The 14,553-nt window shown below is 36.3% G+C and overlaps 1 protein-coding gene and 1 pseudogene across 2 annotated transcripts; both read left to right on the top strand.

Annotated features, from left to right (window-relative positions):
• The first annotated feature begins 876 nt into the window (after positions 1–876).
• LOC116121707 (disease resistance protein RPP13-like) lies at positions 877–4,133 on the top strand. Of its 2 annotated transcripts, XM_031407648.1 has the most exons (2): positions 877–1,246; positions 1,277–4,133. In XM_031407648.1, exons 1-2 carry the CDS (start codon positions 986–988, stop codon positions 3,944–3,946), a joined length of 2,931 nt encoding a protein of 976 aa, XP_031263508.1. In that variant the 5' UTR covers positions 877–985; the 3' UTR covers positions 3,947–4,133. The 2 variants fall into 2 exon arrangements, with proteins under 2 accessions (XP_031263508.1, XP_031263507.1); XM_031407647.1 differs by having other exon boundaries at positions 877–4,133.
• A 1,410-nt stretch (positions 4,134–5,543) lies between these two features.
• LOC116121669 lies at positions 5,544–9,885 on the top strand (annotated as a pseudogene).
• Positions 9,886–14,553: the final 4,668 nt, after the last annotated feature.

Raw genomic sequence — 14,553 nt, 5'->3', positions numbered from 1 at the left:
CAATTTTCACATGGGTTTTAACTTTTCAGCCATACCTTTGCTTTGGTTCGTGTCCACTTTAATTAGATAATTATTTCTGAGATATTATATTATAATTCAAGTATGAACTTTTAAAAATTGTCAAAGAGACGGTAAAAGTTGCAAAAAATTTAATTAAAAAAATAACAAACAGTAATTTAGAGTTAAATTTAAGGGTAAAATAATAATTATATAAGTTTATATTATTTATTTAAAATAAACTAAAATTACTAAAAAAGAAAAAAAAAATACAAAAAGCCAAAATTAAAATACTGACAATTAAAATTAAAAAAGAAGAAGAAGGAGGCCAATAGCGCCAATTCTGGCCTTAATCTGGTCGGCATTAGCCTCGATTTGGCTAGGCGTTGCTGGATCAAGGCCATATCAGTCATAGAAGGTTTGATCTGGTCCATTGGGGCCAGACTGAACCACTTCAGGCACGACGACTTGGTGCAGAATCAATTTGACCAAGTGTGGCTAGATCGATTGCGACAATACGAGCTTGATAGCTGACGTTTTTGACTTTTTTTTTTTAGGTTTTTTAAAATATATATTTTTTCATTTTATTAAATTTATGTAAATTTTTAATTTTTTTTGATTTCCTTAAAAAATAATATTTGGTCCTTTTAGTTATTTTAATTTAAGAAAAAAAATTAGTTAAAAGATAAAAATTAAAGAAATAAAACTGAAAATAATATATAATTAGACAAAGGGTAGTGTCTTTATATGATAAATAAATAAATAATAAATTTTTGTTGAGTGTATTTGTTATTATTTTGAAACTCTTGGTCCTCTTGGATGTCTTTTATTTTCTCCAACCTTGAGGAGTAAATTGTTATAAACCTTGTCTTAAGCGATGGTTCACTTTTTGAGCCAAAAATGGTCTGGTTCCCAAATTTGATCAATCAAGCCAGTGAACAATCGGGAAGTACCCAAAAAGAAAGAAAAAAATAGTAGCTGGAGAGCTATGGTTGATGCAGTGGTCTCATATGTGGTGAACAAGATTGGGGATTATCTTATCCAAGAAGCTGCGCGCTTCCAAGGAGTGAAAAAAGAAGTGGAGTCGCTAAGGAATGAACTGGAATGGATGCAATCTTTCCTCAAGGATGCAGAAAGAAAACAAGTTGATAATGATGTTATAAGGAAGTGGGTATCTGACATTAGAGATGTCGCTTATGATATTGAGGATGTCTTGGATACATTTGCGCTCAAAATCGACGAAGAAGAGGCTCCGAATATAGTTCAAATCAAAGAAGAGACTCCGAATATAGTTCAAATCAAAGAAGAGACTCCGAATATAGTTCAAATCAATCAAGTAGAGATTCCGAAAGGGATGAGGAGAATTTCTGCTTCCATCAAGAAGTTTTCTTCGATTTTCAGTAAAGACTCAGGTCACAAAACACCCAATCATAAGGACTCCAGTAGTCACACAGAGTCCAGTAGCCACACAGAGTCTAGTAATCACACAGAGTCCAGTTTCTTCAGCAAAGGAGAAAAGGTTGTCAATCAGCGCAACATGGGCAAGAAGATCGAAGAGATTAGACAGAAACTTGGTGATATTTCTCGGAAACGTGAACAGTACCGCCTTGAGGATATTGGTAACAAAGGTGAAGGAAAGGACAATGCTCTTTACAGATTGAAGGAACTGAGGAGAGCCACCTCCTTTGTAGTAGATGACCATTTTGTTGGCTTTGAGGATGATGCTGAGAAGTTGTTGGCTAAACTTCTTGACAAGGAGCAGCCGCGGAGAGGCGTGATTTCTATTTTTGGTATGGGTGGTTTAGGTAAAACAACTCTTGCTAAAAAGCTTTACCACAACAATGATATCAAGAATAAGTTTCATGATCGAGCTTGGGTTTCAGTCTCTCAAGATTACAAAACTGAAGATATTCTTCGAAGGATTATAAAATCTTCCCACATCGTGCTTGAAAGGGAGGATGAAGAATCTTCAAGAAGTAAGAAGAAGATGAGTGCAGAAGAGTGGGAGCTGGAGAAACAAAAGATCAAAGAACGTCAATTTAAGGAGCTGGAGAAGATGAGTCAAGAAGATCTGGAGCGGTATCTTCAAAAATATTTGACTGGACGCTCATACTTGCTAGTGATCGATGATGTATGGCATAAAGAAGCTTGGGAGAGCTTCAAAAGAGCATTTCCTGATAACAATAATGGTAGCAGAGTAATTATTACCACCCGTATCAGAGAAGTTGCTGAACGTTCGGATGAAAAAGTTCATGTCCATGAGCTTCGATTTCTGAACCCAAGTGAAAGTTGGAAGCTTTTTTGTGATAAAGCCTTTCAAACCTCAAATGCAGATGAAGGATTAAAGAAGTTGGGAAGAGAAATGGTGGAGAAATGTAGAGGCTTACCACTTGCCATAGTTGTATTAGGAGGACTCTTGTCAACGAAAAAGCCACAAGAATGGCGGAAGGTACATCATCACATTTGGCAACATCTAAGGGACGATTCAATTCAGATCTCCTTTTTGTTAGCTTTAAGTTTTAATGATTTGTCTTATGAATTGAAGTTAAGTTTTCTCTACCTAAGTCTTTTTCCAGAGGATTTCGAAATCCATGTGGAGAAACTAATTCGATTACTGATGGCGGAGGGTTTCATACAAGAAAAAGAAGGTCAAATAATGGAAGAAGTGGCTGAGAGTCATTTGAAACAGTTGATTAATAGAAGTTTGGTGCAAATAGAGAAAAGATGTTGGGGGAGGATTGCCACATGTCGGGTTCATGATCTTTTGCGCGATCTTGCTATTCAGAAAGCAAAGGAATCAAATTTCGCATACTATTATGATGCAACCATACATTCAACTCCCCCTCCGGTCATATTATCTTGCCGAAGACAAGCTGTTTATTCAGAGGTTGATAGGCATTTGTGGTTTCAACACTATAATCAATTGTCGCGTTCCTTTCTCTTCTTTAACCAAAAGTGGGACGAATCACTCAAATTAACACAGCACTTACCACCTCTCTTCACCAGATTCAGATTGCTCAGAGTGCTCGATGTTGAGGGTTCTCAGAGTAAGAATATAGTACCGCAGAGTAAGAGAAGCTTACCTAAAGAGATTGGAAAGTTGATCCACTTGAAATATTTGGGCCTAAGGAATGCATACATATATCATTTTCCATCATCCTTTGTCAACTTGAAAAGGCTGCAAACTCTTGACATATATGGTGTTGAGTGGATTCTTCATGAACTACCAATTGATATTTGTAAGTTGCAGGAATTAAAGCATCTAATTGGAAACTTTCGAGGATCATTGCCGGTAGACAATTTGACAAAGCTTCAAACTCTCAAGTACATAAATATTCAATGTTGGAGTAAAATTAATCCTGAAAAGTTGGGTTATCTTCGGGAGCTTCGAATCGAATCGGATTTGGCATTATCAAAGGAGTTTGATTTGGAACCAATAGGCAAACTGAAAAGCCTTCAAATTTTATCAATTACGTTGCTGTCTGATCAATCTTTTGCTTCATGGCAGGCACTTGCTCATTGCACATGTCTTGTAGATTTGAGATTAAGTGGGAAGATAGAGAAACTACCAAAAAACATGGAGGAACTCTTACCAAATCTTGAATGTTTAAAATTATCAGGTACAATTCTCAAGGATGATCCAATGGCCTTGTTGGAGAATTTGCCAAACCTCATGATTCTTGTGTTGAACTTCGTTTCCTGTAATGAAAAGAAAATGATATGCTCGGCAAATGGTTTCCCTCGTCTTGAAATTCTACAATTTGATTTCTATGCATTGGAGGAGTGGCAAGTACATGAAGATTCAATGCCAATGCTTAGAGGCTTGAAGATTCCAGAGATCTCTAAGTTAAGAATTCCAGAAAGACTAAGATCAATCCCGCCTCCGGCTGAATGGGAATGTGAAGATGGCAGCGTACCTATTAATAACTCAAGCTACTTTCAACCCTGATCATGGTGAATGTGTAAATCAATTGTGTAAATCAATTTCCTTTCAATGTTCTCTTTTCAGGTTTTCTCCTTCATTTCTTGTTACAATGCAGTTCATTGTTTTCTAGATGCACTACTTCTCTTGCACATTGGTTTGTCTCCAAAATGAAGTTGTTATTTTCTATTGTTAAATGCATCAAATGCATGCCACTTGCAAATCATATGATATATGCTATTAATAGCTAGCTGGTAGTAAATAGCTTTTACAAATGGTGACCATTTAAAAATGTCATATCCTATACTTACCAATTCTCAAGATTTTTTTGTACATTTTGATTTCTCTGAATCAGACCCTTCATGTCATTGTAAGATGGCCCCCTTCTTCAACACCTTTCTTTGCCAATTCCCTGAGATGATTCACTTTCTTCCTTATCTCTAATGTTTCATCTTCATCATTTATGACTACACACAACGCTTCTTGATCTTATGTCTCTCTATCAAAGGCGATTCATCCGTCGACCAAACCTTCCAAAACTCATTGCCTATGGGACAACCCAAAAAAAGGCCAAGTGACCATTGGTACACCAGCACTCACCCCTTGCATGATAGAGTTCCAGCCACAGTGATAGTGTGTCAAGAACCCTTTCTGTTATTTGAGTTTTGCTGAATCTTGTCAAGCTTCCCAAACAGATGTAGAGAACTGAATTGGCTTGCCTGAATTGACCAAGGGAAAAATTACCCCACACACAAATACTCAGTCCTATTAGGATTGTGTTTCTGAAAACAAATTCTGCTAACAATCTTCAATTTTACAGCCACTTTTATATAAAAAAAAATAAAAATCACTTATACAACCCTATTTTAAGAGTCAAATAATTACTTTTATTGTTGTTTCTTTCGGTTTTTCTTTTCATTTCCGCATCATCGCCTTGTCCAAGTATTCATTGGCCGAAATTATTAGCCTGTTTTCTTTATCATTGTATGCACCCTTTGGTGATGATCCTGAGAAGTTTAGGTTTATCTTTTACATATTATTTTTACCGTTTCAAATATCGGGGTCTATATACATTCAAACTTCGTGTAATTTATTAACTTCTATTCCAATATCAAGGTTGTGCTTTGATTTTGATGATGTTTCATGAATTTGGTGAGATATCTTTGATCCCATTTGTATCTTGATGAGAAACTAAGGACACATTTGTAAACTTTTAACAGTTGATAATTTTCAAGCCAGACATTATTCTTATAGTTTCTTTGAGTCAAAGAGGGAGTAGCATGATGAACACCTTAAAACAAGACCTTTAAATTGGTCATAATTTGATCATCAATAAACAACTTTGCTATCTTAACCAGAAATTTATGGTACAAACTTTGTGTTGGATCGTCTTAGCAAATTATATATGAAATTGAGTATAATTGTCTCTCTTGATATTATCTACCCTTGCTTAAAGTTTCAATCTTTTTTGGTTGGTCACACTTCATTTTTGCTTGTGAACCAAACTCATCTCAGAAACCTGTCGTTGAATCTGAAGTTGGGGGAATAGATCCACTTGCCGTCGAAGTAGTTACAGGGCAGGGATGGGAGATAACCGGGTCGGATCTGTCGTTGGGTTTGAAAAATGTGGGTTGAGATAGTACTGAAGAAGAAGAAGAGAAGGAGGTCTTGCTGGAGATGGAAGCGAAAATGTGAAGAGAAAGGGAAAGAGTGAGAGTTTCTCTGGGTTTTGGTGGGCTCGAGTGGCCCTGGATGAGAAGAGCCGGACAAGAGCCATGGGTTTTGATTTGGGCTTGGGTTAACGGCGAGATATGAACCCCAAATGGCCAAAACTCCAAAAGAGAAAATGCAATTAGCTCCTCTCTGACATTGTAGTTTAATCACGTTTACCTACTTAAGAGGTAAAATACTTAAACGTTCCTGGGTTATACCTTTAATAACAATTCACGATACATTGATTTTTCATTTTTTTTATTTTAAAATTATAAATATCTACCCTTTCCTCAAGGTTTCACTCTTTTTTGGTTGATCAAACATCATTTTTGGTTGTGAACCAAACCCATCTCAGAAACTCACTAATCTTTCGCTTTAACCAGAAGGGTTTTGTTATAACTCAGAATGTGGGATACCACTAGCTTGTGGAAAAATATCAGGGAATTTAATTCTACTCAGGACTCACTTGGAGCAGAGAGCTGGAGAAACACTGTTGTTGCGACTTCTCCTATGCTCAGGTGCAAGCAAATAGTGTTATGGAGGAGCAGAGCCAGGTGGTGATAAGACGAGATGCTACCTTTGTTGGAGTCTATGATGGCCATTGTGGACCTGACGCCTCTTGTTTCATTTGTGACAATATGTTCCTTCATTTGATGAGTTAGTGCTTTTTTTATTCTCTTTATTTAATATATGCATTTTTTTTGAGCTAGATTGTGCATAAATTTTTAGCTTTTGATGGTTAATTATACATATATTTTTGCTTGAATATGGCTTTTGTTGATGTTTCAATAAGCTTTTGGGTTTGTGGTTGCACTATAAATACATGTTCTAGGGGCAGATTGATGGTATCTGAAGTGATCTTTTGATGGCGTTGTTTTATGTTTGTTTTGTTTTCAATCTTGATACTTGGTGTATGCTCGGTAAATAGTATGATGTCAAAAGATTTTTGGAGATATTGTTTATTTGAAATGGAATTGGATCATCTTGTTTTTAGTGTATATCTAGTAGTGTTTATTGAGTCTGTGTAGATGGAATTTATGGTCAATATTTAAAGAGCTATATAGGCTGTATGTGTATTGGAGGCACAATTGCCGCAGTCTGTTCACCACCCGAAACACCCAGAACAAGGAGGATTTTCACGTTAATTCAGATGAACTAGATTGCGTTCTTACTTCCTATTGAGTACTCTGTGTAGTACTGAATGCTTTTGTGAGATCACCATTCATTGTCCAGTGCATTGTTTGGTGTCTTTGCATGATTGCTAAAGTGCTAGGTTGCATCTTGTGTGTCATTTCCCAGGCTTGCTCAGGAAAATGGTGCGTTTTCTGAGGATATTCTTAGAATTGCTTTTTCTACAACTGAGGATGGATTTCTTACTCTTGTGCGTAGAACACAGAGAATAAATGCATCAATTGTAGGGATGGGGTCCTGTTGTCTAGTTGGAGTCATCTGGACGGGGACATTATATGTTGCTAATGTCGGTGATTCTCAAGCTGTAATCGGTTCTTTAGGTAGATCAAATTAGATAGTTGCTAAACAATTAACAAGAGATCATAATGCATCTGTGGAGGAGGTCAGACAAGAACTCAAGTCATTGCATCAAGATGATTCAAATATTGTAGTTTTGAAGCATGGAGTATGGTGTGTCAAAGGCATACTTCAGGTTTGCTTCTTCTATTGCATTCTATATATTTTTTGTACATATTGGTTTGAATGTGTATGCATTGATATAGGTATCTAGAACTATTGATAATGCATACTTGAAGCGACCAGAGTTTTTTGGTGCTTCTCCCACAGTTCTCCTATATATCACTCTGTCGGCCTGTGCTGATAGCTGAACCATCCATTTACGCTTGAGTTTTACAGCCCAATGACAAGTTTCTCATTTTCGCATCTGATGGGCTGTGGGAGTTCTTGACAAATCAGGAGGCAGCTGAGATTGTTCATAATAACCCATGATATGTATGGTACTTTATTGCATCTAGTACATATTTCACTTTCATTATCACTTCATTCATTTAATTTCTACATATCTTTCCTTAAATGTTAGGGAGTTGCCAGGAGACTTCTTAAAACAGCTTTAGATATAGCAGCAAGTGAAAGGGATATAACATACAAACTGCTGAAGCAGTTTGATAAGAAAGTTAGGAGGCATTTTCATGATGATAGCCCTGTTGTTGCCATCTTTAAAGATCATATTTGCTGGAGACGGGGATCTCCCTACTAGAGCTGTCGATTTGAGGAGGGTTCATCGACACTGTTGGCCCTTCAAACTCCAGCATTCTGCAAGTATCAGGTTCTCTCTCTGAAAATTCAAACCTGTAACATGAAATGGTTAGTTTGGTTGTGGAAGACCGCGTTCAGAAAGTTCCTATTTTTATATGAATCCAATATTGTTTTAGGCTTCATAGATGGTGCTTGAGTTTGATTATGTTTCCCTGAAGTTGGTCTCAATTCTTCACCTCATTTGATAGTTTCTGCATGGCATCCCACTTCTAATAATAGAGGGATAATTACTTTAAAGTTTAAACCTTGTTAAAAATGGTCTTTTTTGCTAGTTTTAACGGCATAAGACCAAAAGATCTTAATGTCCCCTCAACCTCCCATGCCTAGCAACCCAATGGCCCCAACCACACCCACCAGGCCACCCTCCGATGCCCATCAACCCCATCCATAACAACCACCATCATCACCGCTTTCCATGTAGCATCAATGAACCGCCCAACAATGGATCTCAACAATAGCTTACGGATCCCATCATATCTTTTACCATTAATTTTAAAAAAAAATGAATAAACCGAGGAAAAAATTCCAGCATAAAAACCTAACCTCACTCAACAAATTTCAAACTCAAAATAACATATGCTTCCCAAATTCTGGGAGTTGGTTCATCGCAAAGATTGTGCTGGGTGGCTTTAGGGTATATGGTTTTTTTATTTATTTTTATTTGATCTTTTTAACTTAAAATTTTTTATATAAATTGTTGATAAATTTTTTAACTGTTGATTTATTACAATTGAATGGTTTAAAAATTGATAAAATGGTAATGAAAATAATCACTTCTAACTTCTGTCATATTCTGTCTTGAAGCAATCTTGTTCAGTGACTAAGATGAGTTGGTTCCAGTAGGGAACTTTAGTTGTGCTGATTCTAGGAAATACAATGAGTATGCAGAGCCGGTGCTCTTTCATTGATTTAGGCCTGCCTTTTAGTTCTACTTTGAATGAATTCAATTAATCAAACCCATGAGAATTATATAAAGAACCGGCACATCCAACACGTCCTGCAAGTTTTTCAGCATATTAGTCAATGGGCATGCAATTTTCCCATAGTCACATACGAATCTTCGATAGTATCCCGTCAATCCTAAGAAACCTCTCAGGCCTTTCAAAGTCTTCATTGGGTTAGATCTTTCCACAAATTTAATTTGGTACTTTTGGAATTTCGATAGAACATCATCAGCCAAAATGCTTTGCTGAATGTAGAAGTAATGTGAAAGACGTGAGGGGAGAGAAAGTGGTGAGAGGGGAAGGAAGAAAAAGAAATAGAGGAAAAAGAATTTGTTTTAATTAAATTTATAATATATTTAATATTTTATAATTTTTTTTTTTTTTTTTTAAATCTTTTTGTACGCATGTCAAATAATCAGTGGGAGAGTGGTACATTGAAGTAATAGAATGTTTATATAAATATTTATTTAAGGGTATTTTTTATTTATTTCAGGTTTAATTAACGGATTTTACAAAATTATATATGCTTGACGTGATGAAGCTGTGTTTTCATTTTCAAAAGGTAAGGCATCTAATTCCTGCAGTTCTCTTCATTGGCTTTCAGTTATGCTTTGCTTTGGCTCAGGTCTCTACGATTATTATATCACCATTTTCTGTATTGTAACAAAAATTAACGAAAATTTGATCAATCAAGCCAGTAGAGAATTGGGCAGTACCCAAAACGAGAGAAAAAAAAATAGTAGGTTGAGAGCTAGGGTTGATGCTGTGATCTCATTTGTGGTGAACAAGATTGGGGATTATCTTATCCAAGCAGCTGTGCTCTTCCGAGGAGTGAAAGAAGAAGTGGAGTCGCTAAAGAACGAACTGGAATGGATGCAATCTTTCGTCAAGGATGCAGAAAGAAAACAAGTTGATGATGATGTTATAAGGAAGTGGGTATCTGAAATTAGAGACCTCGCTTATGATATTGAGGATGTCTTGGATACATTTGCGTTTGAAATCGAGGAAGAAAAGGAAATGTAGTCAAGCTTCTTCAGCAAAGAAAAAAAGGCTGTCAATCAGTACAACATAGGTAAGAAGATCGCAGAGATCAGACAGAAACTTGGTGATATTTCTCGGAAATGTCAACAGTACCGCCTTGAGGATATTGGTAACAAAGGTGAGGGAAAGGACAATGCTCTTTACAGATTGAAATAACTGAGAAGAGCCACCTCCTTTGTATAAGATGACCATGTTGTTGGCTTTAAGGATGATGCTGAGAAATTGTTGGGTAAACTTCTTGACAAGGAGAAGCCACGGAGAGAGGTGATTTCTATTTTAGGTATGGGTGGTTTAGGTAGAACAACTCTTGCTAAAAAGCTTTACAACAATGATGATGTCAAAAATAAGTTTCAACATCGAGCTTGGGTTTCAGTCTCTCAAGATTACAAAACTGAAGATATTCTTTGAAGGATTATAAAATCTTCCCACGTCACGCTTGAAAGGGAGGATGAAGACTCTTCAAGAAGTAAGATGAGTGCAGAAGAGTTGGAGCAAGAGCAACAGCAAATCAAAAAACGTCGATATAAGGAGTTGGAGAAGATGAGTCAAGAAGATTTGGAGCGGAATCTTCGAAACTCTTTGAATAGATGCTCATACTTGCTAGTTATCGATGATGTATGGCATAAAGAAGCTTGGGAGAGCTTCAAAAGAGCATTTCCTGATAGCAATAATGGTAGTAGAGTAATTATTATCACCTGTTGCTGAACGTTCGGACAAAAAAGTTCATGTCCATAAGCTTCTGTTTCTAAACCCAGGTGAAAGTTGGAAGCTTTTTTGTGATAAAGCCTTTCAAAACTCAAATGCAGCTAAAGGATTAAAGTAGTTGGGAAGAGAAATGTTGGAGAAATGTAGAGGCTTACCACTTGCCATAGTTGTATTGGGAGGACTCTTGTGAACGAAAAAGGCACATGAATGGCGGAGGGTACATCATCACATTTGGCAACATCTAAGGGATGATTCAATTCAGATCTCGTTTTTGTTAGCTTTAAGTTTTAACGATTTGTCTTTTGAATTGAAGTTATGTTTTCTCTACCTAAGTCTTTTTCCAAAGGATTATGAAATCCATGTGGAGAAACTAATTCGATTACTGATGGCAGAGGGTTTCATACAAGAAAATGAAGGTCAAATAATGGAAAAGTGACTGAGAGTCATTTGAAACAGTTGATTAATAGAAGTTTGGTGCAGATAGAGAAAAGATGTTGGGGGTGGATTGCCACATGTCGGGTTCATGATCTTTTGTGCAATCTTGCTATTCAATAAGCAAAGGAATCAAACTTTGCATACGATTATGATGCAACCATACATTCAACCCCCCCTTCGGTCAAATTATCTTGCTGAAGACAAGCTGTTTATTCAGAGGTTGAAAGGCATTTGTGGTTCCAACACTCTAATCAATTGTCACATTCGTTTCTCTTTTTTAACCAGAAGTGGGACGAATCACTCAAATTAACACAGCACTTACCACCCCTCTTCACCAGATTCAGATTGCTCAGAGTGCTTGATGTTGAGGGTTCTATGAGTGATAATGATAATGTGGGATTGCAGAGTAAGAGAAGCTTACCTAAAGAGATTGGAAAGTTGATCCACTTGAAATATTTGGGGCTAAGGAATGCATATATAAGTCATTTTCCATCATCCTTTGTCAACTTGAAGAGGCTGCAAACTCTTGACATTTATTGTCATCACTGGATTTCTCGTAAAATAACAATTGAGATTTGTAAGTTGCAGGAATTGAAGCATCTAATTGGAAACTTTCGAGGATCATTGCGGGTAGACAATTTGACAAACCTTCAAACTCTCAAGTACATAAATATTCAATGTTGGAGTAAAATTAATCCTGGAAAGTTGGGTTATCTTCGGGAGCTGCGGATTGAATCGGATTAGGCAGAACGAAAGGAGTTTGATTTGGAACCAATAGGCAAACTGAAAAACCTTCAAATTTTATCAGTAACGTTGGGGTTTGATCAGTCTTTTGCTTCATGGCAGGCACTTGCTCATTGCACATGTCTTGTAGATTTGAGATTAAGTGGGAAGATAGAGAAACTACCAAGAAACATGAAGGAACTCTTACCAAATCTTGAATGTTTAAAGTTATCAGGTTCAATTCTCAGGGATGATCCAATGGCCTTGTTGGAGAATTTGCCAAACCCGATGATTCTTCTGTTAAAGTTCGCTTCCTATAGTAAAAAAAAAAAAAATAATATACTCGGCAACTGGTTTCCCTCGTCTTGAAATCCTACAATTTGATTTTTGTGCATCGGAGTGACATGAAGATTCAATGCCAATGCTTTGAGGCTTGAAGATTCCAGAGATCTTCAACTTCAGAATTCCAGAAAGATTAAGATTAATCTCGCCTCCGGCTGAGTGGGAATGTGAAGATGGCAACATACCCATTAATAACTCAAGCTACTTTCAATCCTGATTATTGTGTATGTGTAAATCAATTTCCTTTCACTGTTCTCTTTTCAGGTTTTTTCCTTCATTTCTTGTTACAATGCAGTTCATTGTTTTCTATATGCACTACTTTTCTTGCACATTGGATAGTCTCCAAAATGAAGTTGTTATTTTCAATTGTTAAATGCATCAAATGCATGCTACTTGCAAATGATATGATATATGCTATTAATAGTTAGCTGGTAGTAAATAGCTTTTACAAATGGTGACCATTTAAAAATGTCCTATCCTATACTTACCAATTCTCAAGATTTTTATGTACATTTTGATTTCTCTGAATTAGACTCTTCATGTCATCGTAATATGACCCCACTTCTTCAACACCTTTCTTTGCCAATTCCCTTAGATGATTGGCTTTCTTCCTCATCTCTAATGTTTCATCTTCATTATTCATGACTGCATACATCGTCTTCTTGATCTTATGTCTCTCTATCAAAGGCGATTCATCCGTTGCCCAAACCTTTCGAAACTCATTGCCTACGGGGACAACCTGAAAAAAGGCCAAGTGATCATTGGTACACCAGCACTCACACCTTGCATGATAGAGTTCAGCCACAGTGAGTTTGTCAAGAACCCTCCAATGGCTGGATGTTCAAGTATTAAATTCTGTGGTCCCCAACCACTTATAATCAGTCGTCTTCTACTTACATTGTCCTGGATCTTGTAATAGCCCAGAATTTGATTGTCAAATTCCATGAATTTATGTTACAAATTTGTGTTACGATAGTGAACCTAGATGTTTCCCGAGAAGAAGAGATTGAATAGTTAACCAAGCTTCTTGTTGTTGGGAGAAATCTGCAAAACTTCAAAATGTATTATTTTTTAAATCGCAGAAAACAATCCCATCTCACAGAAATATTTCGATCACTTGCTCGAATTCAATATGGAATCAAGCTCAGGCCAAGAATTAAAAAGAAATTTTTTAATTCAACCCCCAATCAAATCAGTAACAAATATTTCATCCGAAATGACATATTATCTTATGTATTTTGATATATCATTCACCAAATAATCAAGTGGGATATGATTGTTGGGATATTTTTTGAGATAAGTAGTGCTATTCCAAGATACAATACTTGTTGGAAGTGCTGAGCAGCTGAGAGAAGCCAAAATGAAGTCTCCGATCCAAACACTGTATTTCCTCTCCGGTGGTGCTACCACCATGAACTTCATGCTACTTGGGCTAATGTTGTGATCTCCTAGCTCATTCTATCGGCAATGCCTAGGAACATAGTGGAGCCACCGTTGAATTGGTATTATTTTTTCTGATAACTTATTAGTGACATTCATTTGGTTTATTGAATTAAAAATCAAGAATTTGTGTTACAATAACTTGATCCCGCACGAAGTTTTTAGTGTAAACAAATGGCAATCAGGAAATACTAAGTAAAGGAACAATCATGAAATAGTATGAAAAAGGTTTTTGAAAAATTGGGAATTTTCAATCTTAATTTACCAAACCTCATGTAAATGTATCAGTGTAATTATTAAAACAATAATGCTACGGACACCGATAATTTATTTTGAATTTTTGTATCGACGTATGTGACATCCAGTCAGATGCAACCACGTTAAAAATAACACACGTCTTCTGCGAATGAACGACCTTCCAATAATTATGGACACTCGCCTATATTTGATGAACGGTCGTTCATCACGAATAGACGAACGTCTACAAAATTAACAATGGACTCCCGTCTATATTATTTGGACGAGAGTCCATTTACTGTGAACAGACATCCACCTCATATGGACGCCCGTTCATAAAATTTTAAAAATAAAATAATGGATGGGAGTCCATCTCTTTTAGATGGGGATACACCTCTTATCAACTTCTTCTCTTTTGTGAGCTTCCTTCAATTTCTTGTCATTTTCTTCCTGTTCAGCAACCTTCTTTAATCTCTTATCTTTTTGTTCCTGCTCAACAACCTTCCTTAATCTCTTTATCTTTTTCTTCTTGCTCCGCAACCTTCTTTTTCTTCCTGCTCTAGAGCCTTCTTCAGCCTTTTCTCATACTCTACTTGTTCAACATCTTGTTTTCGCTTTATAAAATCTTTTGTATTTAAAGCTCTTATTGTCAATTTCTGCATTAAGTGAATGACAAATAGTTTCTTAACTCTTATTGTTTCTCACAAATAAAATCTTTTTTTTTTTTTTTTTTTTTTTTTTTTTTTTTTTTTTTTGCTTTCTATGTCA

The sequence above is a fragment of the Pistacia vera genome, unplaced genomic scaffold (genome assembly GCF_008641045.1).
Source record: "Pistacia vera cultivar Batoury unplaced genomic scaffold, PisVer_v2 Contig127, whole genome shotgun sequence".
NCBI classification, from domain to species: Eukaryota; Viridiplantae; Streptophyta; class Magnoliopsida; order Sapindales; family Anacardiaceae; genus Pistacia; species Pistacia vera.
This window is presented reverse-complemented; position numbering and strand designations above follow the sequence as displayed.

Excerpts from the sequence above, each read along its gene's own strand:
- LOC116121707 (XM_031407647.1), top strand. The coding sequence starts at position 986 with ATGGTTGATGCAGTGGTCTCATATGTGGTGAACAAGATTGGGGATTAT.